Source organism: Lissotriton helveticus, chromosome 4_1 (genome assembly GCF_964261635.1).
Source record: "Lissotriton helveticus chromosome 4_1, aLisHel1.1, whole genome shotgun sequence".
Classification (NCBI taxonomy): Eukaryota; Metazoa; Chordata; class Amphibia; order Caudata; family Salamandridae; genus Lissotriton; species Lissotriton helveticus.
Window position 1 is genome coordinate 2,097,940,614 of NC_136063.1, and position 27,054 is coordinate 2,097,967,667.

Here is a 27,054-nt window from a genome sequence, read left to right on the forward strand (position 1 = left end):
CTCTTTTTATGCGAGGGACCACGGCAAGAAACAGAGATCCGGACCTCAAAGACCTTGCGGGATGATAAAAGGCTAGCCTTTTCTGAAGATATTTTGCTCCTGAAGCATATAGAGCTTTATGACCCAAGGTCAGGGCCTTGAAGACTATCCGCTTCCGGATAGGGAGCCAATGGAGCGACTGCAGGAGGCCCGAAACTCTAGCCCGGCCAGATAATCCAAAAATGGCCCGTGCTGCCGAGTTCTGGACCACCTGCAGTCGTTGTAACAGATACTCTGGCAGGCCGAGATAGAGGATATTCGAGTAATCCATTCTTGAACCAATTATGGCCTGAACCGTTATTCTCCTATGTTCCTCCGGTAGTATAGGAAGAAACTTACGGAGCATCCGGAGAAGCCCGAAACATGTGCCAGTGAGCCCTAGAATCTGGGAGCGCAGAGTCAGGTCACTATCTATCTTAATTCCCAGGTTCTTGGCTAACCGGGAGGAGCCTGCAGGAGGAAACATATTCGCAGGCCACCATTCCTGCCAGTCTGGGTCCGTTTTACAGCCAAAAAAGAGTACCTCCGATTTATCCGAGTTGCACTTGAGGCTGTTAAGCTGGAACCAATTGAAAACAGCCCCAAGGCAACCCTGGATACTCTCTCCATCAAAATCCGCTCCTTTCCGGCACGTAAAGAGGAGCTGGGTATCATCGGCATAGGAAACAATCTGGGCCCGAACGACTCCGCCAGTGCCGCCAGAGGGGTCATAAAGATGTTAAAAAGAGTCGGGCTCAGCACGGAGCCCTGAGGGACTCCGACACCCAATGACGGCATCACGGCGGAGCTAGAGGAGGCCCAGACCGTTTGTTGACGGCCGGCCAAGAAAGATCGAAACCAGCTGAACACCGTCCCCCTCAGACCGATCTCAAAAAGTCTGGCGAGGAGACCCTCATGGGGGGCGGTGTCAAAGGCCGCCGACAAATCGAGCATCACAAGCATCGCTTTGCCACCTGAATCCAGCACCTCCTTCACTGCCTCCGAAACTTCCAGAAGCGCTGTCTCGGTACTTAGGTTAGTGTGGAAGCCGGATTGAGTGGGGTGCAATAAATCATGAGATTCCAAATAATTGGAGAGCACCTTATGCGCGTGCTTCTCGAGAATCTTGGCAAAGGCGGGCAAAAGCGAAATAGGCCTGTAATTAGCCAACACCTCCGAATCCAGGCCGGGCTTTTTAAGTAGAGGGATATTCATCGCCTGCTTCCAGACCTGAGGAACCACCCCTTCACTAAGAGAGCGGTTCAAAATAGGATTCACGATGGGATTAATGACTTCAGCCATTTTAGCCAAAAATTTGGCCGGGCATGCGTCAAGAGGTGATCCTGATTTAAGGCAGGCCATCAGTTCCAAAGATGAGGATGCAGAAAGTGGAGGAAAGTCTGCCAGTGGTGGGGTGATTAGCAAGACAGTGTCCTCATTCGGTAATAGCTTGGTCCCACATGGTCCCTAGGTTTCAGTGGAGGGGGGGGGGGGCGAGTCAGTCAGGGCGTTGAATCACACGGTAAAGCGGCTCAACAATAAATTTGATAAGTTGGTCAGACCCCGAGATTAAGGACCATAGGACACAGGTACATCAGGGGGGAACAGTTTCTCCTACAGGACGGGGTGCACCTCTCGCATAAGGGGAATCATGCATTTATGGAAGCCATCATAGCTTGGGTGGAGAGCTTGAGGCGCAGTACGGGACCTTTCTAGTGAGTGAGGGGGAGGCCAGATAGTCGGTCAACTACGCTGGCCTGTGGAGCTAAGGTCAACATTGGTAAGACTAGTCTGCGGTCCTAGCGGTCAGCACCATGTAACTCCAGGGGTAGTGACAGCTAATAAGTAGGCTGTCAGGGTGTGGGGGCCGGGGGAGCCATCCTTCCCAGTGGGCCTGGGGCCACCCCCACACGCGCATGCGCATCAAGGTGCAGATATGTAGAAGTCTGCAGCCCCCCTAAGGGCGTACAAGGCACATGGCGTAGGGGAAGCCCAGGGGAAAGGATCCGTCCGTAGGAAAGGGGGGGGAGGCCGCGTCAGCAATGACGCGGCACTCCCCTGCGTCTCACCCAATCATGTCAGAGGTTTCCTCCCGTGTGGACCCGAAGCACTTCAGTGCTTCTGGGGCAACGCGCATCGTACGCCCAGGGAGTCCGGTCTGGACCGGATTGCCTGGGCGCTCCCCTTTATAAGGGGAAGCTGGGGAGCGGAACAGTCTCTTGTTCCTGCTGCCCACGTTGAGCACGTCATCAGGCCGGCTGCCGGCCCATTAACTTCTTTTTTGCCCACCCACCATCCCCTAAAGCAGAGTTTCATCTAAAGGCTTGTATCACATGCTATGGATAAGTGTTTGGTTTTTCTTTAACCACTTTTTTTTTAAGTAACAGAGTGTGTAATGTATATAATATGTAAATATAAGTGTGAAGTCGAATTTCTTTTACAAGCTAGAATTGTCGTATTTTAGTGTGTCTCTGGTCAGGCGGTAAGGTCAACATTGGTAAGCCTAGTCTGCGGTCCTAGCGGTCCGCACCATGTAACTACAGGGGTAGTGACAGCTGATAAGTAGGCTGTCGGGGTGCGGGGTTGGGGGAGTCATCCTTCCCAGTGGGCCTGGGGTCACCCCTGCATGTGCATGCGCATCAAGGCGCAGATATGCAGAAGTCTGCAGCCCCCCTAAGGGAGTACAAGGCACAGGGCGTAGGGGGGACCCGGGGGAAAGTATCTGTCCGATAAGCTGTACCCCCAGCGCAACCTTGCTCCGGGAGTAGTATTGGTAGTATCCTGGGACTGGGGGGTTGGGGCTGCCAGACATTGACTTTGCCGTAGGCTCTAGAGGGGACACGCAGAAAGTAAAGTCATGCATTACTATTTATGGTAGGAGTGCCTGCTGTATTAGGCTGTGTTAAGGTTAGCCCTTGGAACAACATATGTCTACCAATGAACTGCACTTTCTGCGTCATTTTCTGCAATGAAAAGTTTAAAAATGTGTGTTGTTAATTGTTAATAAATACGGCCTGGGCGGGGGGGGGGGGGGGTTTAGGGGGTTACACCCCCCTAATCCAAAACTTTATATAACAATCTTGGTGTGGTTTCCAATCCTGTGTGAATAGGGAAGGGAGGGAGGAGACATCCAGAAACCCCCAGAGTTGGTAGTTTGTAATGGGAATAGGGGACCTAGGTAAGTACCAGACCATATGTGGTAGGTGAGCAATACGCCTGCTTGGGTGTGCTTAGCAACAAGTCGATGTGGTCTCAGACTGCACCCACGGCATAGAATGCCCGTTGGGGTGCAAGTTGGCGACGTCCGGTGCCTTGCCAGTCACCCAAGGCTCCCTCCTTCGCTGCCATGTGTGCCCCCTACCCTCGATCAACAGTGCCATTGTGCACCGCAAGGCCGCGCCAGCCCCCAGCACACTAGCTCGCTCCTGAACCTTCTGCAATTTCTCTGCAGAGCTAAAAAGAAGCCCCCATGCTCCCTGGAATGTGGGGGGCGAATGCCGACACATGGGATGCTCTGCGGGGTGATGAGAAAACTTCTTCGCTGCCCAGGTGAGTCTTAATGATGATATGTACCACAAAACATAGAAATGTAAAAAAATCAGTTTTTAATAGTTTATGATACTGGAGGACTCCCTCTTTCTAAATGCACCCTGTGTATTAGCCAGCTAAGGGATCTGAGGTGCAGAAAGTTCAAATAGTGTACTCCGGATCACACAAGTGAAGGTGGAAGCCGGGTTGATGATCATGCTTCGGTAACAATATATTTGTAAGAAACATAGGTTAGTTATAGATTCCTTACCTTAGAATTACCCCCAGGCATCAGATAGGATCTGGAAAGTTTTTTGTCAGCAGTACCCCTGCGCGTCAAAAGGTTGCGTCGGTCGGCTCTGCGTTTGCCGTTGGCGTTGTGGTCGCCGGGATGAAGTCGTGGTAGCTACTTAGTCGCCGCCCTCGCGTGCTTACGTCAGTTCTGTACACGATTTTCCCCACCAGAAGCGCAGAGCCATCAAGATACTGACCACTGGTGCACAACACTAGGGCCCTGAAAGGAAATCCTTAACCCTAGAAGTCAGTTTGCAGAACAGGGAGGAAGAGTGGGGCGGTAAGGAATCTATAACGATTCTATGTTACTTACAGAAATATCGTTTCCGAAGGTAAGTAACTTGTTCATTTGAAAGAAACAGTTAGTTAAAGAATCCATACCTTAAATTAGATACCACAGCAATACCAGCCCCGGGGTGGGTCTGCAAACCAAGTTCACACCACAAAGTCCTGGAGAACAGAATGGACAAAGAAGCTGTCTCTCCCGACTTGGCTGTCCAGGCAGTAATGTCTTGTGAACGTGTGCAGCGATGCCCACATAGCTGCCTGACAGATGTCATTAAGGGGGACGCCACGTCCCAAAGAAGTGGTAAGTTGCCGTTGCCCTGGTGGAACGGGTGCGCAACCCCATTGGCGGCTCCTACTTTGCCAAGGAATAACAAGCTTTGATGGACAAAACAATCCATCTAGAAATGGTCCGTTTGTGCATGGCCCAACCTTTTGTGGCGCCCACATAGCCAAGAAAGAGCTGGTCATCCATATGGAATTGTTTTGTGTGATCCAAGTAAAAGGAAAGCGCACATTTTGGATCAAGACGGTGAATCCTCTCTTCTTCTTTGGAAGGATGTGGAGGCGGAAAGAAGGTGGGCAAAGTGATGGTCTGTCCAATATGGAAAGGAGCAACCACTTTGGGAAGGAAGGAAGGACGATTTCGAAGGACAACCTTGTCCGGATGAACAGTCAGAAAAGGAGGTTTAGAAGAAAGAGCTTGGAGCTCACTCACCCTGCGTGCATAGGTGATGGACACCAGAAAGGTAGTTTTCAAAGTCAGAAGCCTGAGAGGACAGTTATATAGCGGCTCGAAGGGAGCGCACATAAGATATGTAAGAACCAAATTCAAATCCCACTCGGGCTTTACGAAGGGAACAGGGAAAAAGATGAGTAATGAAATGAAAAGTAAATTTGTACAGCGCGGTTGCTGCCCTGAGGCGTCCAAGCGCTAACAGCAAATGAGGTTGCCTAAAAAAGAGAGAGTTGATGAGGAATTAGAGAGGTATGTTAAAAAGGAAAGTTTTCAGTTGTTTCCGAAAGGAGGACAGATTCGGGTTGGACCTAAGTTGAACGGGGAGTGCATTCCAAAGCTTGGCGGCATTATGTGCAAACATCCTGCCGCCCGTCCTTGCCTTTTTAATTCTTGGGGCTACCGCCATGAACGCCTTGCTGGAGCGAAGATTCCTGCTGGGTTGATACTGAGCAGTTAGATCACGAATGATGGCTGGTCCTGTGTCCCAGAAGGCTTGGTGCGATATACACATAGCCTTAAAGGCAATCCTTTGCCGTATCGGCAACCAGTGCAGACTGCTCAGTGCAGCTTTAGCTGACTGTCTACGCGGCAGCTGTAGTAATGTGCAGGCTGCACAGTTTTGCACTATTTGCAGCTTGCGCAATGTATATTCAGGGGCACCAAGATATAAAACATTGCTGAAGTCCAGGCGGGACTGAATCAGACCTTGAAAGGCCACCCGCTTTGCCTCCAAAGGCAGAAGAGGAAGTACTTTCCTCAAGATCCTGAGCAGACCGAAGCAGGTGGCAGAAAGTTTCGTGCCCTGAATGTTAAACGATAAAGTTTTATCCAACCAGACCCCCAGGCTTTTTATACTATCCTTGGGGGCTGGTGGGGTGCCTAGGCAAGGGGGCCACAAGGAATCAAAAGATGTGGGGTTCGTGGGACCCAGGAGCATCAGCTCTGTTTTGTTCCATTAAGTTTGAGGGAGGACAAGGTCATCCATCCCTTTACCTCCTCCAGGCACCTCCTCATCCCCACTGATGCTGGGCGGCCACCCTCCTGCGCCAGAGAGACCACTAGCTGAGTGTCATCCGCGTAAGAAATGATTTTAACACCAAACGGCCGGACAACCTCAGCCAGTGGTCTCATATAGATGTTAAAAAGCGCGGGGCTTAGGGAGGAACCCTGTGGGACTCCACACCTCAGTGGCCTGCTTGTAGATACTGTGTCTCCCTCAAAAATTTGAAAGGACCTGTTGCTTAAGAATGATTTGATACAGAGCCATGCTCCGCCTGTTATTCCGACATTCGAGAGGCGGCTCAGCAAGATATCATGGCTAACCGTATCGAATGCCGCACTTGGATCAAGGAGGATCACTGCCACTGATCCCCCTTGATCCAAGATCTTTCTGGTTTCCTCCGTGACTGCAAGCAGGGCAGTCTCCGTCCCATGTCTGGGGCGAAAGCCCATCTGGGTGGCATCCAACAGCTGGTTATTCTCGAGATATTCCACCAGATGGTTATTGATGTGCTTCTCGAGAATCTTGCTCACCCAGGGGAGCAGGGAGATTGGGCGGTAGCTGCTAAAGTCACGAGGGTCCAGATTAGATTTTTTTAGCAGAGCACGGACAAGGCAGGAGGGACGGTACTAGAAGTGATTGAGGCATTCAGGAGGTTCATGATGGTAGGGAACACGAACCGAGCTGCCAGCATCATAACTTCTGGAGGTGCAGGATCACTTGGCGACCCAGATTTCACCTGGCGGGCCAAGGAATCCAGAGAGTCAGGGTCTAACAATGGAAAGTGATCAAGGGTTGTCGACACTTGGGCTATAGTGTCCCCCAGGTTTATCTGTCCCTGAGCTGTGAGTTCTGGTGCGTTGGAGGGAAAAGAGGAGTGAATTTGGTTAACTTTGTGAAGGAAATATTCTGCCAAGTCATCAACCGGTCCCAGGATGCTTGTTTCCGGTCCATGGAAGACATGGCTAGGCAGTTCGGGCTGGACTGTTCCCATGAGGCACAGGGTCAGACTGATTTGCATGAAGCCATGTCTGAAATGGGGTGGCTGAGTGGGCTAAAGAATGGTGATGGATTAAACCCAGATTAGTTGACTGGGGGTGAGTGTTTGATTTGCTCAAACGCTCCGTCCATCATCCCCTTTTGTATCGCTAGGTCATAACATTGGGCTGAGGTTTTGCCCGAGTGCATGGCTGGAGAGGAAAGTTTAGTGAGTCTTTTTACTATTTTGAAAATCTCCTTAGGTTTGGATTTAGCTTGCAGAATTTTTTCCGAAAAATAGGTGGACTCTGGGTGGTGTTGGGCCTGATGGTTGCGAAGCGCAATGTGGCTAAACTGTGGGGGTCACCTGTAGTGCCCCGACTGAGAGATTGGTGCAATGATATGGATGACACAATGGTGGCGGAGAAGGCGGTGTTTGTCCGGAGGGGTTGCCCCAAGAAATGGGGTCAGATCTGGGGGGCATGGAACGTATACAGAGGAAACATCTGTGAACCACCGAGAGAGGAGTTGGATGAGGGGTTGTCAGATTAAGATTTAGCATGTGGCTGGGGAATGTGTGCTGCAGAGATCTGCAGCCTTGGTGGATGCCTGACTAGAGCAAGGGAGGGTGGAGCCGGGAGGGGCCATGAACTACGTCACTACTGTTATGATGATCTGATGATGGATACAAGTCTGTTTGCCCGCTGGGAACGCTCTGTGGTTTTAATCGACGACTGTGCTCTTGTTGTTTGGTGCTGTTTGGTTCTAAGGTTAAAAAGCAGACCTTTATGTCTACCGACAAAATTGGCGAAGTAATGATGCACGCTAGATATGATTGCCGCCGGGCCTCAGGGATGCCGGCTAAACTGCTGTGTAAACTTCCACATTCAAACTTGGTTGCTGAATTGATTGAGACCGGCCCCAGAGGTTGTAGGCATTCAACTATGTCTTGAATTAAGTGTGCAATAAAGGTCTTATAAAAATAAAAATAAAAATAAATAAAAAATAGGTGGACTGGGCAGATTTAACCCCAATCTTATATGATTTGATTGCTTCTCTACATTGGGATTTCTCCTCCAATGCGTATCCCATACGCCACCGTCTTTCTAATTTCCTACAGTGGCGTTTCTTTTCCCTGAGAGCCTCCGTATACCAAGGGGCGGTTTTTTGAGCGCGTTTTGGAATCAGTTTACGCAGGGGAAGGGTGGCCTCAAGGGAACATGCAATCCAATCTTCATATTCCTGATTGGCCACACATGGATCCCCGTTGTAAGAAGGCTGGGCACTCACGAGTTTGTTAGTCCAGGAGTCAACAGGTAGTCAGGTCCAGATTCTGGCGTTTCTTACAGTGATGCTAGGGAGAAGTGGCTTATAAGTAGTCCAGGTAAAAGGCACTAGTAAGTGGTCAGTCCAGGGAATGGCGATTGGTAACCCAACCGCCAACTCTGCACAGTTGCTAAATACTGGGTCCAATAAGTGACCCTTAATGTGGGTGGGTGCCTGGACTCGTTGGCTTAACTGTAATGCCGCTAAATCATCTGTCAGCGACACAGCAATGGGATCCAGGGTAGCGTCAAAATGAAAATTCAGATCGCCTAATACAGTATAATTCGAGGTGATTGTGACCCGGTCGGCTACAATGGATGGGAGAAGTTTATGAAATTGTTTAGAGGGTACCAGGGAGCGGTATGCAATAACACCTGAAAAACAGTTATTCGGGGAAAATTCTATGCTAAAACCTAGGCTCTCGCATTCTGGAATTGGTTCGGCGGTTACTCGGCAGTGATACTGATCTTTATAAATAATGGCTAGACCTCCTCCTCTCCCTTCAGAGCGGTCCTGCCGAGTAATTTGATAGCCTGAAGGAAGGGCTGTCACGATGTCTGGGTCCGAGTCTTTCGTAAGCCAGGTTTCTGTAAGGAAAACTGCATCTGGCATACGTTCTTCTAGCAGAAGAGCCAGTTCCATCCTATGTTTTGGTACAGATCTACAGTTTAACATAAACATATTATAGTCCCGTTTTGAGTCACACAGTTACATGGGTTTAAGGGTCTGTTGACACCCCGGGCAAATCATTGGTAACTCAATCGCATAGTATGAATGCGAACAGCCTTTCATTTCCGTTGGCCTTATACTCAGGAGGGCTTCTGCACTATAATGCCGACTATTTGGCGTCTGAGATATAGGGCGTATAGCCCTAGGCCCGGTCCCGGCACGGACGGGCTCAGACGGGCTTGCCTTTGGCGCGCCGCCGGCGCACCGCCGGCGCGCCCGCTGCGCCCGCCTGCTGCGCGGACGGGAGATCAACGTCTTTTTATCCATTGTGGAGGAGGGCGGGAGGCGTCCTACAACTGGAGCGCTACCCATTCCTCCCCCCAAAATGGCGGCCACCCTCTTTGCCTCCCGGTGTCAGCACCTCAGTCGGCTGCGCCGGTAGAGAAATTGGATGTAGGGAGCCTCGGTGCGACGCGAGTCTCACACCCAGAGGTCCGCGATATAAGGTAAATAAAACGAGCCAATAAAATATTTACAATTTTAAAAACAGTTTTACCATTCAATTTCAGCGCAAAGCGGGAGGGCTAGAGTGAAGAACCCCCGGCTTCCGCCTCAGGGGAGAAATAGGCAAGCCCTTAAGGAAGTGATTTACAGGGGACTTGAAAAGAGAAGGCTGATTGGGAAGCCTAAGAAAGGCTGGAATGACAGAGAGATAGCCTACTAGAGTGCCCAGAGCAGAGCCCTGCTGGGCCAGAGAAAGGAGGAACAAGAGAACCTCAGAAAGAGGGGGCGGAAAACAGGGATCCACAACCTTTGCTGTGCACCATTCCAGAAATTTGTTCCATCTGCAGGTGTATACCGTCTTAGTGGAGGGACGCCTGGCTGCCAAGATAACATCACAGACTTCAGGAGGAAGATCGAAAGCTGTCAACTGTCGCCGCTCAATCTCCACGCAAGGAGTGGAGGCTGGACATGATCGTGTGGAGGACCGTCCCCTGCTGCTGCGAAAGAAGATCCTCTGGAAGAGGCAGTCAGATCGGAGGATCGATGGCTATGTGCAATAGCTCGGGATACCAGACTCTTCATGCCTAATCCAGAGCCACAAGAATGACTAGGGGCTGGTCGCGCCTGACCTTCTTCAGGACTCTGGGCAGCAGTGGTATAGGCGGAAAGGCGGACAGAAAACCGCAACTCCACTTGCAACGAAAAGCGGCGCCAAGTGATGCCATCTTGGAAATTCCAACGCGCAGAATTGCTGACATTGCGCATTCTCTTCTGTGGCTTATAGATCTAACCAAGGCTCTCCCCACTGCTGAAAGTGACCTTGCACCACCTCAGAGTGAAGACGCCATTCGTGATCCATCATGCACCTTCAGCTGAGTTTGTCCACCCTGGCGTTTAGCGAACCTGCAGGTGTTGAACCACCAGGGATATGCCCTGATGTTCCAGCCATGTCCAGAGGCGGAGGGCTTCTTGACATAGGGTCCACGACCCCACCCCGCCTTTTTTGTTGCAGTACCACATGGCGATGGTGTTGTCCGTGAACACCTGCACTACTCTTCCCCGGACAGAGTGCAAGATGAATCAGCTTTAAGTGCAAGACGAATCGGCCAAAGCTCCACAAGGTTGATGTGGAGCCTGGACTCTGCCGGGGACCAGAGGCCTCTGATCTCCACCTCCCCCATGTGGCCGCCCCATCCCAGGAGTAATGCATCAGTCACCACTGTGAACTCTGGTTGGAGAAGGGAGAGGGATCTGCCGTCGACCCAATCCTGATTCGTTAGCCACCACGGCAATTGGTGTGCGGTGCCCTCCGAGATCTGGGTGCAATCGGACAGGTTCCCCATATGTTGTGCCCACTGGAACTTCAGATCCAACTGCAGAGCCCGCATATGCCATCTGGCATGGTCCACGAGCAGGATGCAAGAGGCCATCAGGCCCAGGAGCTGGAGGGTCATCCTGACGGAAACCCAGGATAGAGGCTGAAAGATCGGAATTATAGCCCAGAGATCCTGGACTCGCTGTTCAGGAGGATAGACCTGAAACTGTGTTGTGTCCAGAACCGCTTCTGAGAGGGAGTCAGGTGCGACTTCGGCAAGTTAATGGAGAACCCCTGAGAATGCAGGAGGCCGGCCTTAGTCTGGAGGTGGGAGACGACAGCCTGGGGCGCGCCCGGCTTCAACAGCAAGTCGTTAAGATAGGGGAAGACTGAAACCCCTGATCTGCGCAGATGAGCTGCGACAACGGCCATCACCTTCGTGAACATCTGAGGGGTGCTGGTGAACTGAAAATGCTCATCACCCACCGTGAACCGTAGTTAACGCCGGTGGACCGGCAGGACGGGGATGTGTAAATAGGCTTCCTGCAAGTCCAACGCTACTATCAAGTCTCCAGGGTCGAAGGCAGAAAGGACCTAAGCTAGCGTAAACATTTTTAACTTCTCCTTCCGGAGGAAGCGGTTGACGTTCCTGAGATCCATGATAGGACGCAGGCCTTTGTCCTTCTTGGGCACCAGAAAGTAGAGGGAGTAGCAACCACGACAGGAAATCGCTCGGGGGCCTCTCTTGGCCAAGAGAGCCATAACTTTCTGTTGGAGAAGGGCCAGATGATCCTCTGACATGAAATGGTACTGAGGTGGCATGGCTGGGGGGTAGTCTCGAAGGGGAGGGAGTAGCCCCTTTGGACTAATTGCAAAACCCACTTGTCCGACGTGATGGTGAGCCAGTGGGGGAGGTGATGGTGAATCCTGATTGCCACTGGCGATTGGTGGCCCTGGAAGTTTGGAGTAGGAGGGTTTGGAAGCTGCTGCAGAGGGGGGCAGAGGTGGACTGGCCCGCTCGCTGAACCCCAGACCCACGTCCCCGGCCGCACGGCTGCTGAACAGCATGCGCCAGCTTGTGGCCCTAGGTGGGACGTGGTGGGGCACCCCTTCCGAAACCATGAACGGGGCGAAAAGTAGACTGCGCAGGGTGAGTGTTTGAGAGGCCCAAGGACTTGGCTATAGCCCGTGAGTGCTTGAAGAGCTCTAGTGCGCTGTCTGCCTTGTCGCCGAACAGAATTGGCTTGGTAGTTTGGTCTGCCCTGTTCCCATGATGCACTGGGCCAGGGACAGACTAATTTGCATGTAGCCAGGTTCTGAGCTGGGATGGTTCAGTGAGCTAAAAAGACGGTGATGGATCAAGCCCTGATCTTTTGACTGGGTAGGAGTGTTCTGCTTAATTCAGATACTCTGTCCATCACCACCCCCCTTTTGAATTGTCGCCGAACAGGCAACGGCCATCAAAAAGCATGTCCATAAGGGTAGCTTGGACATCCCCAGAAAAGCCAGTCGATCTCAGCCAAGCGTAGCGTCGAAGGACTACCAACGTGGAAATCATCCTGCCTAGCGAGTCGGCGGTATCCAGTCCACAGCGAATGGTAAACTTTGCTGCGTCTCTTCCCTCAGCAACTGCACAGGAGATGATGGCCTGGGCCTCCTCCGAGCACTGTGGCAGCACTTGCGCAACTGTATCCCACATGGAGTGGGTGTAACGGCCCAACAGACATGGATGTTTCTCAACCGTATTCCCAGGCTGGAGGAAGAAAACTTCTTCTTCCCAAGATGGTCCAGCTTTTTGGATTCCCTATCAGGTGGTGCGTTAGGGAATGCGCCTTTGGATGTGGAGGCTTAGACATCAAGCTCTCGGGGGGGTATTGGGAGAGGAAAGTGGGGTCACCCAGAGCTGGGCGGTGGTGAAGGGCAATCATCCAAACCACAGGAGCCCCTGTGTTGGGCCTGGACCAGGTGCCCAAAAGGATGTCAGTGAGGGCGTCATTAAACGATAGCAGGGGCTCCGAAGAGCGCACTGCCAGCTGAAGCACCTCTGTCAGGAGGTTAGTCCTGACTGCCACCATAGGTAACTCGAGGTTGAGAGCTTTGGCCACCCTACGCAACACCATGGCATAAGACCCTCCCTCCTCCGTAGCCAAGGTAGGAGGAGATAACATGCTATGGTCAGGTGAGGTATCCAGACCACTGGCTTCCCTCAGTTCCTCTCTCCAGTCCGGTTCGTAACCTAGCTGGTCAGTCAAAGGGTCTCCAGACCCCTTCTAGTCCTCCTCACCCTCCTCTGGCTGCCAATCTGGGCTCAAAGAGCTAGGGTAGAACAGGGGCACAAAAGTACCCGTCGGCGCCGGATCCGGTATTGGTCGATGCCTGTGTGTCTACACCGGCAGGAGAAACAACTGGCGTCAGCTGCATGCGTGGTGCCGGTGAAATCGGTGCCGGGATGGTGTAATCAGGTTGACCGGCGCAGATTCCAGATCCAGGCCTGCATCCAAGGGGTCCTGCGGTGCCGGGGCCGAAGCCCAAAGATGGCATGCATCGCTTCGTACAAGCTACGAAGCTGGGCAGAGGTTGCTCCGGGTCCCGGGAAGGGAGGAAAACTCGGAGTTGACCCTTGGGGCTCCGCACGCGGAGCCACGGGAGGGGCACCACCCGCATCCCTCGTCGCATGGCCGACTGATGGGGAGAAGTCAAAGAGAGACACTGCTTCTTTAACTTCTTCTTATGCTTCAACTTACCTGACAACTTTGAAGAAGACTGGTGGTGGTGGCTCAGTGACCGGTCCCTCTAACTCCCACACGACCGGGACCTGAAAGGCGTGGAGCCGACTGCCGGGCTTCGAGAAGCTTTCGAGACAGCTCTCGCAAAGACTACAAATTCATGGTCCGGCAGTCAGAGCACGACTTGGGGTCGTGGTCGCGCTCCAGGCAAAACAGGCACACGCAGTGCAGATCCGTCACCAACATCAACTGGCTGCAGGTACCACAAGCCTTGAAACTGTGCACCAGGAGTCAAAGACTCAAAATCGAAATCGACGAAAGTCGGCAAAAAGTAAATCGAAAAATGACTAGAGTTGCCGCTCTCTCTGGATCTGCGCTGGCTGACGCGGAAAAAGAAAGAACTGCCATCAGCGCGTGAGAGTGGCATCTAAATAGCTATCGCAACATCATCCCGGCGACCATGAAGCCAACAACAAACCCGGAGCTGACCGACGCCACCTTTCGACATGCAGGGGTACTGCTGACGAAAAACTTTCCGGATCCAGTCTGACCCCTGGAGGTAATTCTAAGGTAAAGAATCTATAGACTCTGTTTCTTTTACATCTTTATTTTACCTCCTGAGATTCATATTCAAAAAAACTTTCATGCAATACTCTTTGGATTTATAACTAAATGGCAAAGGCTAACACCACATGGAGCTGAAAAGGAATGCAGACCTAATCATAAATCCCTTCAAACTTTTTGTTGTCTATATTGTTCTTTTTATGACAATAGAATCTCATTTAACCAGGACTGCTGTTCCACTGTCACACTCCCTATGTTTGCTTCGATCTCGCTCGACCGGACCATTAAGCTAATTTCCTTGGTTAAGTTTGGATCCCCCTTAGATCATTGCCCTCCCAAAATCTTAGATCTGGTCCCTGAAATCACGGCATCTGCTCTACGGTCTATTTTTAACCTTATGATTTCATCCAGAATTTTCCCCATTGATTGGAAAAGAGCCTCTATACTGCCACTCCTAAAAAAGCCAAACCTGGACCCTGGGGATCCCTCCAGTTATAGACCGATCTCCAGGTTACCATGTCCGGCCAAAATTATTGAAAGATACTTAAATAAGGAATTATCTGCTTTCCTCGCAGAAGGCGATATTCTCGATTACTCGCAATTTGGTTTACGGACCCATCACAGCACTGAGTTGGTCTTAATCACAGCCAGGGAGTAATTGAGACAAACCCCGGATAGAGGTGGAAGTGCTGCTCTTATCTTTTTGGATCTCTCGGAGGCATTCGACAAGGTCAACCACGGTGTGTTGGTTGAACGTCTAATGTCGCTAGGAATCAGGGATAAAGCACTTTTGTTACTTGGATCCTTTTTATCTAATAGGACACAATCAGTAGCCCTGACCCTTTTGTCTCCTCGATTTTACTCTCCCTTGCGGAGTGCCTCAGGGCACTTTGTTCAGCCCCACTCTTTTTAACTTATATGTTACCCGACTGGCCACACTGATTGGAACCTTCAAATTCTCCCTGGTGTCTTATGCAGACGACACATAAATCATTGTGTCAGTCAACAGTCCATCCTCAGACACTGTGTCCCGTTTTTAAAATGGATGCAGACAAACTGCCTCAAATTGAACACTTCAAAAACGGAAGTCATGCTCTTTGGTACTACACCTATGGTCTGGTCTGACAGCTGGTGGCCTAGTCATATGGGCTCTCTCCCAACACCGGCTGACTAAGTTAAGAACCTTGGAGTACTGTTCGACTCCAAGCTCTCCTTTAAATCCCAGATCAACAAAACCACATCAACCTGTTTCTTTATCATTAAAATCCTTAAAAAAGTACTTCCGCTCATTCCCCTTGAGCTGAGGAAAACAGTGGTGAGCCTTGATTTGCTCAAGACTGGACTACTGCAAGGCTTTTCTGACCAGTGCACATAAACGTAGTGTCCATAAACTGCAAACTACCCAGAATGCTGCCGCAAGAGCCCTGCTTGGGCTCACTTTTTTTGACTCAGCTTCCAAGGCCCTCGCAGAGCTGCACTGGCTGCCTGTCATTAAGCAAATCCAGTTTAAGGCCCTGTGCAGTGGCGGTGCGTCCATTGGGGGCGCTGGGGCGTTGCCCCACTAATGCCACATGGCCCCATTGCAGTAATATAATAACTCTCAAAGCGGGCTATCTCATGCTCAACGACGACCGAGGCAATCGGCCCTTGAAGGGGGTCGGGCAGCATTCAAGCTAGGGTTTAAGTGACAGCAACGCGCACTAAGCACAGCTGCTGCAATAGTGCGCATGTTCGATTTTGGGCTGGTCATTTTTATGATCAGCCCAATCATGCGCACTACAGACACCTAAAGTAGAAGAGCGAGGGGGGACCCGAGAGGCCGAGGGTTGCTTCATGCAGCAACCCCCAGACTCCTAATGGGCGGGCCGGATTCCTGCTCTAGCCAATCCAGGCGCTGCTAATGCAGCGCCTGGATTGGCTGAGACACCGCGCAGCCAGGGCCTAGAGGCATAAAGCACTGGGTGCCGCCGTCTGTCAGAGTGGCATAGGCATTTTTTGCGGGGTCCTTGCCCTTATCCTGACCAGAACCATCACCCGGCTGCAGAACCGTACCTTTCAGGGGAGCCATGCAGGGGAAAAGAAGATCAAGATGCAGCAGTTCGGTTCGTGAAGATCGGCTCCGAAGCCGCCACCTGGCATCCCGGAGCTTCAGCAAGAGGCTACATCTCTGCAGAAACCACCAGCTCCTCATCAGGTAAAATGGGCTCAGTTAAAAAAAAAGTTAATCTACAAATCTGCGAGAATCACTTCTCAATACTCCAAGTCCATGTCAAATTCCTCTCCCTCCCGCCGTTTTTCTACAGGTACCCGGCTGAACCTTTCTTTTCTTGCTCTCCCGGACCAGGCGCCATGCTGAAGCTCGTAGGATTCAGCGGGTCACTTAGCCCAACCAGAAAACCACATACTGTAATTATTATTTCAGGTATTGGCCACTATTTATAATCTTGGAGGGGCTGGAGATTTAAAAAAAAGGTGAGAGATGTGCAGCGATTACCTGCTTTAAAGGCAATCTGATGCAAGCTGTTGCAGTATTCGCTGCGATTCAAACTACTTAAAAATGCATTTAAGGGTGGCGGATCTTTCTGTCAACTGGAAGCACGACATCTCGGGTATTGTGTGAATTTCTTTACAGGATTGATTGTCCTATGGCTTCCTGATTGCAGGTTGCTCTGGTTGTTTCCGCTGGGTCAGTATAGGTTCGGAGATATATGTTCCATTCTGATCTGACTACTGGCGTCCAGAAACTGGTGGTGTGAACTTGTGATTAGAATCTCCAAGCAAGGCATAATGTGTACTAATTACACTCAGCTGAATGGTACCCAATGGGGCTTTGTGAAGCTCTTTCTGGAACTAGAAAGTGGCCTGTGTTTCTTAAGAAGTGCACGTGATCCGAGTGTTTTGTTCTAACATTGAAGTTGTCCAGTTTTGTAGATCCACAAAATGAAGTTGTTTTTGAATGCTGGGGTTGAGACTGAGGGGTGGGGAATGGAGTTGGGATACGTGCACTTGGAAATGGTGTGTACACTGAGCAAATGTACCGTTGTTGTCAATCCTATGACAAAGCACTGGTTTGCTGTTGCATCACTCACTCAGAGTCGACATGGTGGGGTGGCTCAGTGAGTAAAACACTTGATGTTGAAATAACACAGCCCACTCATCCTCCTACGGTCGGTAAACTGGCTGTCATTAAATTAAATACTAGTTACGTCTCATGCGGAAACGGATGCATTTGTCCAGGTGGCCTGGGTAGAATGTGCAAAAGGAAGAGGTAGAATTCAGCACTTGGGGAATGGAAGGGGTGGAATGATGACACTCCCACGGTTTTTATATGTTTTGGAGAACACTCCATTTGTTGTGCCATTAAAATACTTCAAGATGATAGCGGCGACTGTTTCCGGTTTGCTCTGGGGACACAAGCCAGCGTGCATAGAACAGGGAAAATTGGTAAGGGGTTGGTACGATGGCGGAATAGCTCTTCCGGATATACAGTGCTACTACTGGGCGGCCCACTTAAAAATAATCAACCAGTGGATACATACGCCCCAGACGAAGCCAGCGTTTCAGGCGGACAGACAGGGGTTGGGTGAAGCAGGTATTATGTCTGTGTTGTACGATAAAAGTAGACCATCCTCCCTCATTGGCCCCACGGCGCACACGGTCCATATATGGTATGCGGCGCAGGTACGACTAAAATGCAAGGGCTTCACCCAGATGACACAGCTCTGGTCTGCACTGCCGCTTGGAAGGCTTAGAAACAGCAAGGGATTCCGGCCATGGGACCTGATAGGTATTTCCACAGTGGGCGATCTATGGAAGAGAGGTGAAATGGTCTGGTTCGAGCAGCTTAAGATCCAATATGAACTAGCTCCCACTGAAATGTTTAGTTACCTGCAAATTAGACATGCATTACTCTCAGTTCTCTTGCTCGGTACCGACATACCGGAGGCCACCCCCTTGGAGGACAGGCTTCTGACTGAACATATGCCCAAAAAGGCTACCTCCTTCACTTATCGGAAGCTAATCAATAACATGCCGGACCCGATGCTGACACTTAGACGCAAGTGGTCCATTGACGTGGGGGATATCGACGATGCAGATTGGCAGACAGCACTGTCGTCCCCGCGAGAAGTAGCCATGCCATCAAGGCTTCGTTTAGTGCACTAAAGATACTTCACCGTACCTATTATAGTAGGGTGGCACTCTATATCTATACAATAGGGAGGGCTACACATCAGTTTTGCAAAAGGGATTGCCGGGGGAGGGGACCTTTTTTCACACCATATGGCAATGTCCCCAACTCACAACCTATTGGGTCCAGGTGATGCGAACCATGTCACAGGTTGTGGGGGTGTCACTTGTACCGGAACTGAGGTGTTGGCTCCTGAATTTGTGGGAACCAAATGATCTTTCCCATTTAGCTCAAGATTGGGTTACGCTGGGGATAATGTTTGTCAAACTGAATGTTGCCAGGAAATGGGGATCCGAGGAGTTACCAGCATTTACAGACTGGTGCAAAGATATGGATAAGGCTATAATGGCGGTACAGGCGGTATACACACACCGTGGATGCCCTCGCAAATGGGAGAAGGTGTGTGGAGCACGGAACAAGTTCAGGGGCTATCTTTGTGACCCGCCCATGCAAGACATGGACGATGTGTCCGAGTAGGGGGGAGGACGGGGTGGTGGAGTTACACAATATGCCAGCAGTGTCGACTGGAAAATGTCGTGTGTTAGCAATGTGTGTAATGTCGCCAGCATTTGTTATGATACACAGTGTTAAATGTAGATGCCATGTGATTTTACTATGCCCTGATTTTCTTTTATCAATAAAATGTTCTAAAAAAAAATGAACACAACCTACTTCAGGTCAGGAAACATCTTAAAACATGGCTTTATTAATGGTCTTCCTCCAATGAATACCGCCTAGTGTAGTTAGAGCCTAGATACCTTTGGGTCCTGTTGTGCTTTATAAATATATCACATCATTTAATTCCATTTCATTTACTGGAAGATTATTAATTACTACCAAGCTGGACTAATTCTATGAATTTTACACAGATGTTCCAGTTCACAAGATTGAAGGCATGCAGTTACTCAAAAATAACATAAGTTTGTTAATATACGTAGTTGTTCTTTACAGTAATCATAAGAGGAAGAAATGTTTTCAAGGTATGGCACCAGTACAACACTAGGAATGAGTCAAACCCTATGCCCCAGACTACATACTCCATTCTACAGAAGCCTTGGGTGATCCAATTGACAGATGTGTGGGCATGGCAACAAAAAAGGTTACGTGCTTTGTGCCAAAACCAGATTTCCTTGTATATCTGTATCCACCTCAATTACAATCTCTTATCTTTCAGGTAGAAATGAAAGCATGACTGCTCTCCAAAATATGAAACTTATACATGAAATTGTTGTTTTGAAAGTTAAATAACTTTGCTTGCTGTATCATGCAATATAGAAGTGTAAAGTATAAAATAGTAAAATTAGAAGATGACTGAAAACAAATACAAATTGTAAAACAGTTCTGCCAGAAAATTTTTGAAGCGTATGCAGACAAGTTTAGCATTTTTGTCTCTTTTTGCATGTTATCTGTTTAAAAATAATGCATATTTTTGAAGGAAGATAATTGATAGATAGGATAAAAAATATGGAGTAGCACAACGAAACAAACGATACACAATACTTACCATTGCAGTCCTAGACTTGATGAACCAGTCAAATCTGAACTGAGGGGCATTCCGAACACACTGCCTCAGTTCTTCGTACACATTTTCTTTGTCAAAGCCCATTTTATGTAACATACAGATGAGGAACCTATCTTCTTCCTCTGTGTAGTTTTTGCCTTTATTTGTACCATACTGAATGCGAAGCTGATGAAAAGGTGCTTTATACCTTGCAATCTGAAAGAAGAGAAATTATTTTTTATACATTGGGCACTTTTACAAAGGTTAAAAAAATAAGGTAAAACATAACCTGCTATCTTTTTTTCAGGTGCATTATATAAAACTGTACAAAGATATATATTTAATTGTGTGTTACGTGCTGATACAGTTCTTTCTTTGAGGTGCACATGTTGTAGCACCCAGAGCTTTCTGTTTTACAACTAAACGAGTGTTCTATAAACATATACAAATTACTGCTGTGGTTAATCTTGTGCATGATAATGATTATGTACTCAAAATTTCACGTGAAATTTCTGTTAAGCTGCTGGGCTCAGCAGAGTCTTATTTAACCTGACTGGGAGCTGACTGTCGGAGGTATGTGCGACTCCCTCTCGAAGCCGCATTTGATCTGCACCATACGGAGCATGGATGAGCGCGTAGCGACGGCAAAACTAGAAGTACTGAGAAAGGGGCGTCCCAGCAAGGAGAAACAATTTCACGAAATGATGTAATAATAAAAGAAAATTCAATTAGCCTGCATTGTTGTTTATTCACAATGTAGGTATCTTCAAGTTATTATACATTTGAGTACAAAATCACAAATATTTCATAGTGCCCCGGGGGGGGGGGAAGGGGAGTGATAAGGTGTAAGGAAGTGTGGGTATAGGATGGTGGCAATGTAAAAAACGGCCAAGCGGCCTCACTGTACTGTTATATCAAAGTTCAATGGTGGACACAACGAAAGACCTGGGTTCAATACATCAATCCAAATTAATCATGCTCCACATGTAAAATGAATGTTCAAATCATGGGGTGAAGCTGAAAGAACATATTGGCTGTCGACGTTTCGACCCTCTATTGTTTGCAGGTATTAGTGGGAACCTTGCGTCGGGGTCTTCATCAGGACGGGGGTAGGGGCAGGCAACCGGAGGTTGCTCGTCTCCAAGATGGAGGAGGATGAGGACGCTCTCAACTGGAAGATTTTCTCAAGGTCATAAAATGTTAGTGTATGACGTCCTACAGATAGTAAATGATGCGATGTAAGCGTATTAATTATGCCGGGGGTCCGGTCACTCGCAGCGGTCCCGCCGTGTGTGGACAAGTGGTCATATGAATCCACAGTCGTGAACAGAATCAATCCGTACCAAATCCGTACCGAAGCCGCCTCGCGCTGAAGAACTGGAAGGCATCCAAAATTGGGTGAAGCCTCGGACCTTGGCCGGAGGAAAGCATTCACTTACTGGTGGTTACTGGTGCTTGGCAGGAAGTAGTTTGGGATGGCATGAAGAAAGCAGCGAACTAGAGATACACGATCCGGTGAACAGCGTTTACAACGCAACTTTTACAACGAACTACCTTTACAACGCAAGTCGTTACAACGACTTGCGCTGGGGGGCGCTCTAGGATAGGGAATAGTTTAATTTACTATCCAACACCTTCCCTACAATCCACGGGGACTGGAGTTGGAATAATAAATTAAACTATTCACTATCCAGCGCACCCCAACGCAAGTCGTTGTAACGACTTACGTTGTAAAAGTTGCGTGGTAAAGGCATGCGTTGTAAAAGCATGCGTGCTAACGACATACATCCCAAGATCCAGCGGAGCACTGGAGTTTGAAAAGAGGTGAGGTAACTATCGGGCACAGGATGTAGACTGTGTTCCAGGTCTGAAGCCATTTATATAGGGTAGATATAAGAAGTTCTTTCATAGTGAATTGGAAGCTGAAGGAAAGTTCCGAACCATTCCGGAGGTTAAAAAAGGTTCCGGAACTTTCGGGAAGGTGTTTCTAAGAATGATCATACAGACATTAACAATCTCCCATTGCCATTTAAATACTCATCTTTCTTAAGTACATGGCCTTCTGGACTTTTGAACAGATCTCCAGTATTTGGGTGGCCATGGAGTGGCTGGGGCACCACACATCACGGTTAAGGTAGCCATCTTCGAGCAGCACGAGAATGCTTTGTGTTTGTGCGAAGAAACAACACTGGGTGTGGGCTTCCCACAGTAAGGCCAAGCCTCATCAAAGCAACAAAACAACCAGAAAGCCAATACTGTAACCTCTATTTAGCTAAAGTAACCTACGCGCAAAGAATTAAACTGAGTGCGGGGCAGTGACACAGATCACAGATTAAATCTCTTTTATTTTTAGATTTCTGCGAAAAGTTAGTTGGTTCAAAGTTCACCAAGAATGTTTGCACAATTTAGAACACAAACAATACAGGGAGCAATATTCATAAAAATGACATTTTCTTAAAACAAACATTGATAACACAACAATTAGTGAAAATACCTACTATCATACTAAGTTGATCAACATTTACAACCATAACTCACTCTCTCATACACACCATACACTCCAGACTTATTATACAAATCGTAATGTCACAAACTAGTTAATTAAATAGAAATGAATAAGGAACAAAGGGGGGAACACCATAGAAAAAAGCTCTTGGAAAAGTGAATCAGCTTCTTTTGAGAAATTACACGAAGAATAATTTATTTTTTGCAGTCTTATGGTGTTGTAGAATGGTCCAAAGCTGATTCACTTTTCCAAGAGCTTTTTTCTATGGTGTTCCCCCCCTTTGTTCCTTATTCATTTCAATTTAATTAACTAGTTTGTGACATTACGATTCGTATAATAAGTCTGGAGTGTATGGTGTGTATGAGAGAGTGAGTTATGGTTGTAAATGTTGATCAACTTAGTATGATAGTAGGTATTTTCACTAATTGTTGTGTTATCAATGTTTGTTTTAAGAAAATGTCATTTTTATGAATATTGCTCCCTGTATTGTTTGTGTTCTAAATTGTGCAAAAATTCTTGGTAAACTTTGAACCAACTAACGTTTTGCAAAAATCTAAAAATAAAAGAGATTTAATCTGTGATATGTGTCACTGCCCCGCACTCAGTTTAATCCTTTGCGCGTAGGTTACTTTAGCTAAATAGAGGTTACAGTATTGGCTTTCTGGTTGTTTTGTTGTGTTTGTGCGAAGCAGCACAACTCTTTCCTTCGCAAATGTATTTGTTTGGCTATACTGATTTCCTGAGACTATATATTGATTTATGCCTCAGCCTTCAGGTCACACAAATTCTTCCATGTCCAACATACATAGTTTTGGGTTTTCCATTTTCTATAGTTGTGAGACTGTTTGAGCTGTATTCCTTATTGTTTAAATGTCAGAGTCGTTTGTAATATAGGACCGTATTCATTAACCAGGACCATTACAGAGTATATACAGTTTATCATCATTTTGCAATAGTGACAAGAATATGTGCATTGCTTTCTACTTAACAATAAGGACTATTCTGGTTATTATTATGTGCTATTTGGGGGCATGGCTTTGGAGTCTCTGGAGATGGCCGCGGATCAGGAGAGCTCCATTGCGACGTGAGGCACCGGACGACCTCCAGGCTGCCTTACTTCACCGTTGGGCTCCAAACTGCACACACAGGGGTCGGAACTCTGGCTCCACCGTTTTCCAAGTCTGCAAAACAACAGGGTGAGCGCCAAGGATACAAATTTGACTCTTCTCCTCAGCCGCGGATTGCAACGTATTTGCAGCCGCCATTTTGTATTTTCTGCCGTTTACTTTATCTTACTGCCTGGATGCCTCCGATTCCTTTTTCCTCACAACAAAATGCTCATATGGCAGTTTTACAGCGTTTTCTAAACAACCTGATCTATTACTGGCTGTATTAACGTGCACTAACAATTATTGGGCATAGAATATGTAGTTATTACTTTTTCCTCAACAGCCCATGTCTTGTGCCTTTTACAGTCACCTCTGAAGTCTGCCTTTTGAAGGGGTCTCTCTTTCCCAATAATCCATGGCGAAACCACGATCTATTCTTAGTACTGCTCAACCTAATAACTTTACGTCATTGGAGGAATATAATCCCTTCAGTGTTTTACAAGATAATATGGAAGATGTGATTTCTGGTCCTTCTGTAACAAATGGCCCTGCACCCAATACACCTCACTCCATCTCCAAACCAGGTTCTAAAATACCCTCCGCTCCAAGTGCTACACCAGGCAAACGAATCAAGAAGGACTCACCTTCTCCCACTGCACCTTCTTATTCAATTTCCATGAAGTTACTTCTCTAGGAAATTTGTGCTCTTAAACCCCTCATGGAAGAAACTAATATCCGCCTGCAGAATCTTTAAGATAATTGGGTGCATACTGAGCAAAAAGTTGAGCATTTAGAGAGACAAATTGACTGTTCAAGTTGTCACTGACCAGGTTCCTTCCATGCATAAAGAGATAGATAGTCCTTAATCAACAGATAGAAAATTTGGGAAACCGCAATAGGCGTAATAATTTAAGCATTTATGGTCTTACGGAAGGTCTCGAAGGCTCAAATCCTCTCTTTTTTCCAATCCTATCTGCCAACTCTTCTTGGTTTTTCTGATTCTCCACCATTGAATATTCAATGAGCACACCGGTTGGGTCAAGGTCCTCGCTTTTCATCTTCTTCAACGAAACCTAGAGGAGTTATTTTATATTTTGTGGAATACACCGACCGGCAAGCAGAAAGGGAACATTTCTTGGAATGGCTCTAATCTTTTCTTCGCTCAAGACTATGCCAAAGTGACTGCGGATCGTCTGAAGCAGTTCCTAGACATAAGACCTGCCCGTCGCAATTTGAATGCTAGATATGGCTTATTCCAACCTTGCCTTTTCAAGGTGACTTACGACAACAAAACAACAAATTATGAGGATCCTGCTTGTCTTCAACATTTTTTGGACACTTGCGGAGGCAACTCTATGGACATTCCTCAATCTTCAATGGATTGACTGTTTCATTAATGAGTGACGTTGCTTGTATTTCTCTGTCTTCCGAATGTATCTTTTGTTGCTCCGCTATGTCTTTGTTGATAACTTCTTTATTTTCTCCAACAGGTGCGGTTTTGTGATCCCTTGATCTATGTTTCCCTCAACATACCTGGATGGTGTCCCCCCTTAGAGTCGTCGCTCTGGAGTTTCTCGTTTTGATGTGCAATCTCCCCTTTGTGGCTTCACCAACACTGCTTTTACTGTATGTTCGTGGTATGCCTTTTCGTTACCCCCGTTCATTATCAATTGTTTGACTTGTATTGTTTTCTGTTCTCTGTTATTTTCTCCCTTATTCCCTATCTTTTTGTCATCTTCTCCTTTTTCTTCATCTCCCTAATTTTCTGTCTTCTTTCAATCACTGGTCTTTCTTGTATTTCTTTAATTCATTCTATTTTATATCTCATTTTCATTCCTTTTCCTGCTTCATAATTATCTTTTTCTATATTCATCTTTTCTCTAGGACACTTCTTCCAGTTAATTATTTGCATGTGATGTAACATTATATCTACTTATTTATGAATGTTCATATCATAGTCTAAAGATTTAATATATATATATATAGATGTCGTTAAAAATTATATCTTGGAATGTTAAAGGTTTGGGCTGTCCATCAGCGAGTTTTACTACATGTTACAGGTTTAAAAGGGATGTTGCTTTATTGCAAGAAATTCATGTAACAGATACTGAGATAACCAAATTACTTCGCCACTGGGTAGGTCATGTACTTGCATCACTGGGTTCAGGGAAACGTAATGGTGTTGCTATTCTCTGCCATAAACGTTTGGATGTCCAACTCATACGTCAAGGTAATGATTCTGAAGGAAGATGGGTTTCAGTATCTTTATTGATTAACAAGATTCCTTTAACCATTTTTAATGTATACCCTCCCACTAACCAAGATAAATTGTTCTGGCCCCAAATCCTTTCCTCTTTGATGCAATATACTGATGATTATTTAATCCTTGGTGGTGATTGTAACATGATTATGGATCCTTTTATAGATAGAAGATCTAATTCTAGATTTGCATCTTCCCCCATGCACACTCAATTTACCTCCACTAAATCTCAAAGGTCTCTTGTAGACTCCTGGAGACTTGGTCATCCTACATTACAAGAATAAACTTATTATTCACCTGATCATTCTTCTCAATCCCGGATAGATTATATCTTTATTTCCAAAGCCCTAACCCAACATATTTCACAATCTGATATAGGCTCTATTTTAATCTATGATCACGCCCCAGTTTCCTTAAGTTTGGATTCAATCAATCAATCAATCAATCAGTCATTTGTTAAGCGCACTACATACCCGCGAGGGTCTCAAGGCGCTGGGGGAGGGAGGTGGGGGCCGCTACTGTTTGAACAGCCAGGTCTTTAGTATCCTCCCGAAGGTCAGCAGGTCTTGGCTCTGTTGTAGGCTCAGTGGGAGGGTGTTCCATGTCTTGGCCGCGAGGTGGGAGAAGGATCTCCAGCTGGTGGTTGTTCTTCGGATGCGCGAGACGGTGGCGAGTGAGAGGTCAGAGGAGCGTAGCTGGCGGTTGGGGGTGTAGAAGGAGAGCCGTCTGTTGAGGTAGGCTGGGCCGGTCTTGTGGAGTGCCTTGGATGAGGAGCTTGAAGGATATCCTCTTGTTGACGGGGAGCCAGTGTAGGTTTATCAGGTGGGGGGTGATGTGGCCCTGTCGTGGTACATCGAGGATCAGTTGTGCCAAGGTATTTTGGAAGCGTTGAAGTCGATTGATGAGTTTGGTTGGGGCTCCAGCGTAGAGGGCATTTCCGTAGTCGAGTCTGCTGCTGACGAGGGCCTGGGTGACTGTCTTTCTTGTATCTGTCAGGATCCATCTGTAGATCTTGCGGAGCATGCAGAGGGTGTTGAAGCAGGAGGAGGAGACGGTGTTGACTTGCTTGGTCATTGAGAGCGTTGAGTCGAGGGTGATTCCCAGGTTGCATGCGTGGTCGGTGGGGGTCGGGGCTGCCCCCAGTGCCGTTGGCCACCAGGAGTTATCCCAGGCTGACGGGTTGGAGCCGAGGATGAGGACCTCCATCTTGTCTGAGTTCAGCTTCAGACGACTGATCTTCATCCAGTCGGCAACGACCTTCATTCCTTCATGGATGTTGGCTTTGGCGGTGATGGGGTCCTTGGTGAGGGAGAGGATCAGTTGAGTGTCGTCGGCGTAGGAGATTATGTTGAGGTCGTGCTGTCGGACGACGTGTACGAGCGGGGCCATGTGAATGTTGAACAGTGTTGGGCTGAGGGAGGATTTGCTCTCCCCAATCAAGGGTACAAAGCGATTAAGATTCAATAATTCTCTCCTATTAGATTCTAAATTTACATCAGCCTTTCTTGATTTTGCAACCATATTTTTTACAGAAGTGTAGTCC

At 47.8% G+C, this 27,054-nt stretch overlaps 1 protein-coding gene across 4 annotated transcripts in view; it reads right to left on the minus strand.

Annotated features, from left to right (window-relative positions):
* Nucleotides 1-27,054, minus strand: part of SMARCA1 (SNF2 related chromatin remodeling ATPase 1) — a 2,556,005-nt gene that overhangs the window by 221,604 nt on the left and 2,307,347 nt on the right. For all 4 annotated transcript variants that reach the window (XM_078688758.1, XM_078688761.1, XM_078688757.1 and 1 more), the window contains one exon: nucleotides 19,640-19,852. In XM_078688758.1, coding sequence (XP_078544884.1) covers nucleotides 19,640-19,852 — 213 coding nt within the window. The remainder of the gene's footprint in view (nucleotides 1-19,639; nucleotides 19,853-27,054) is intronic.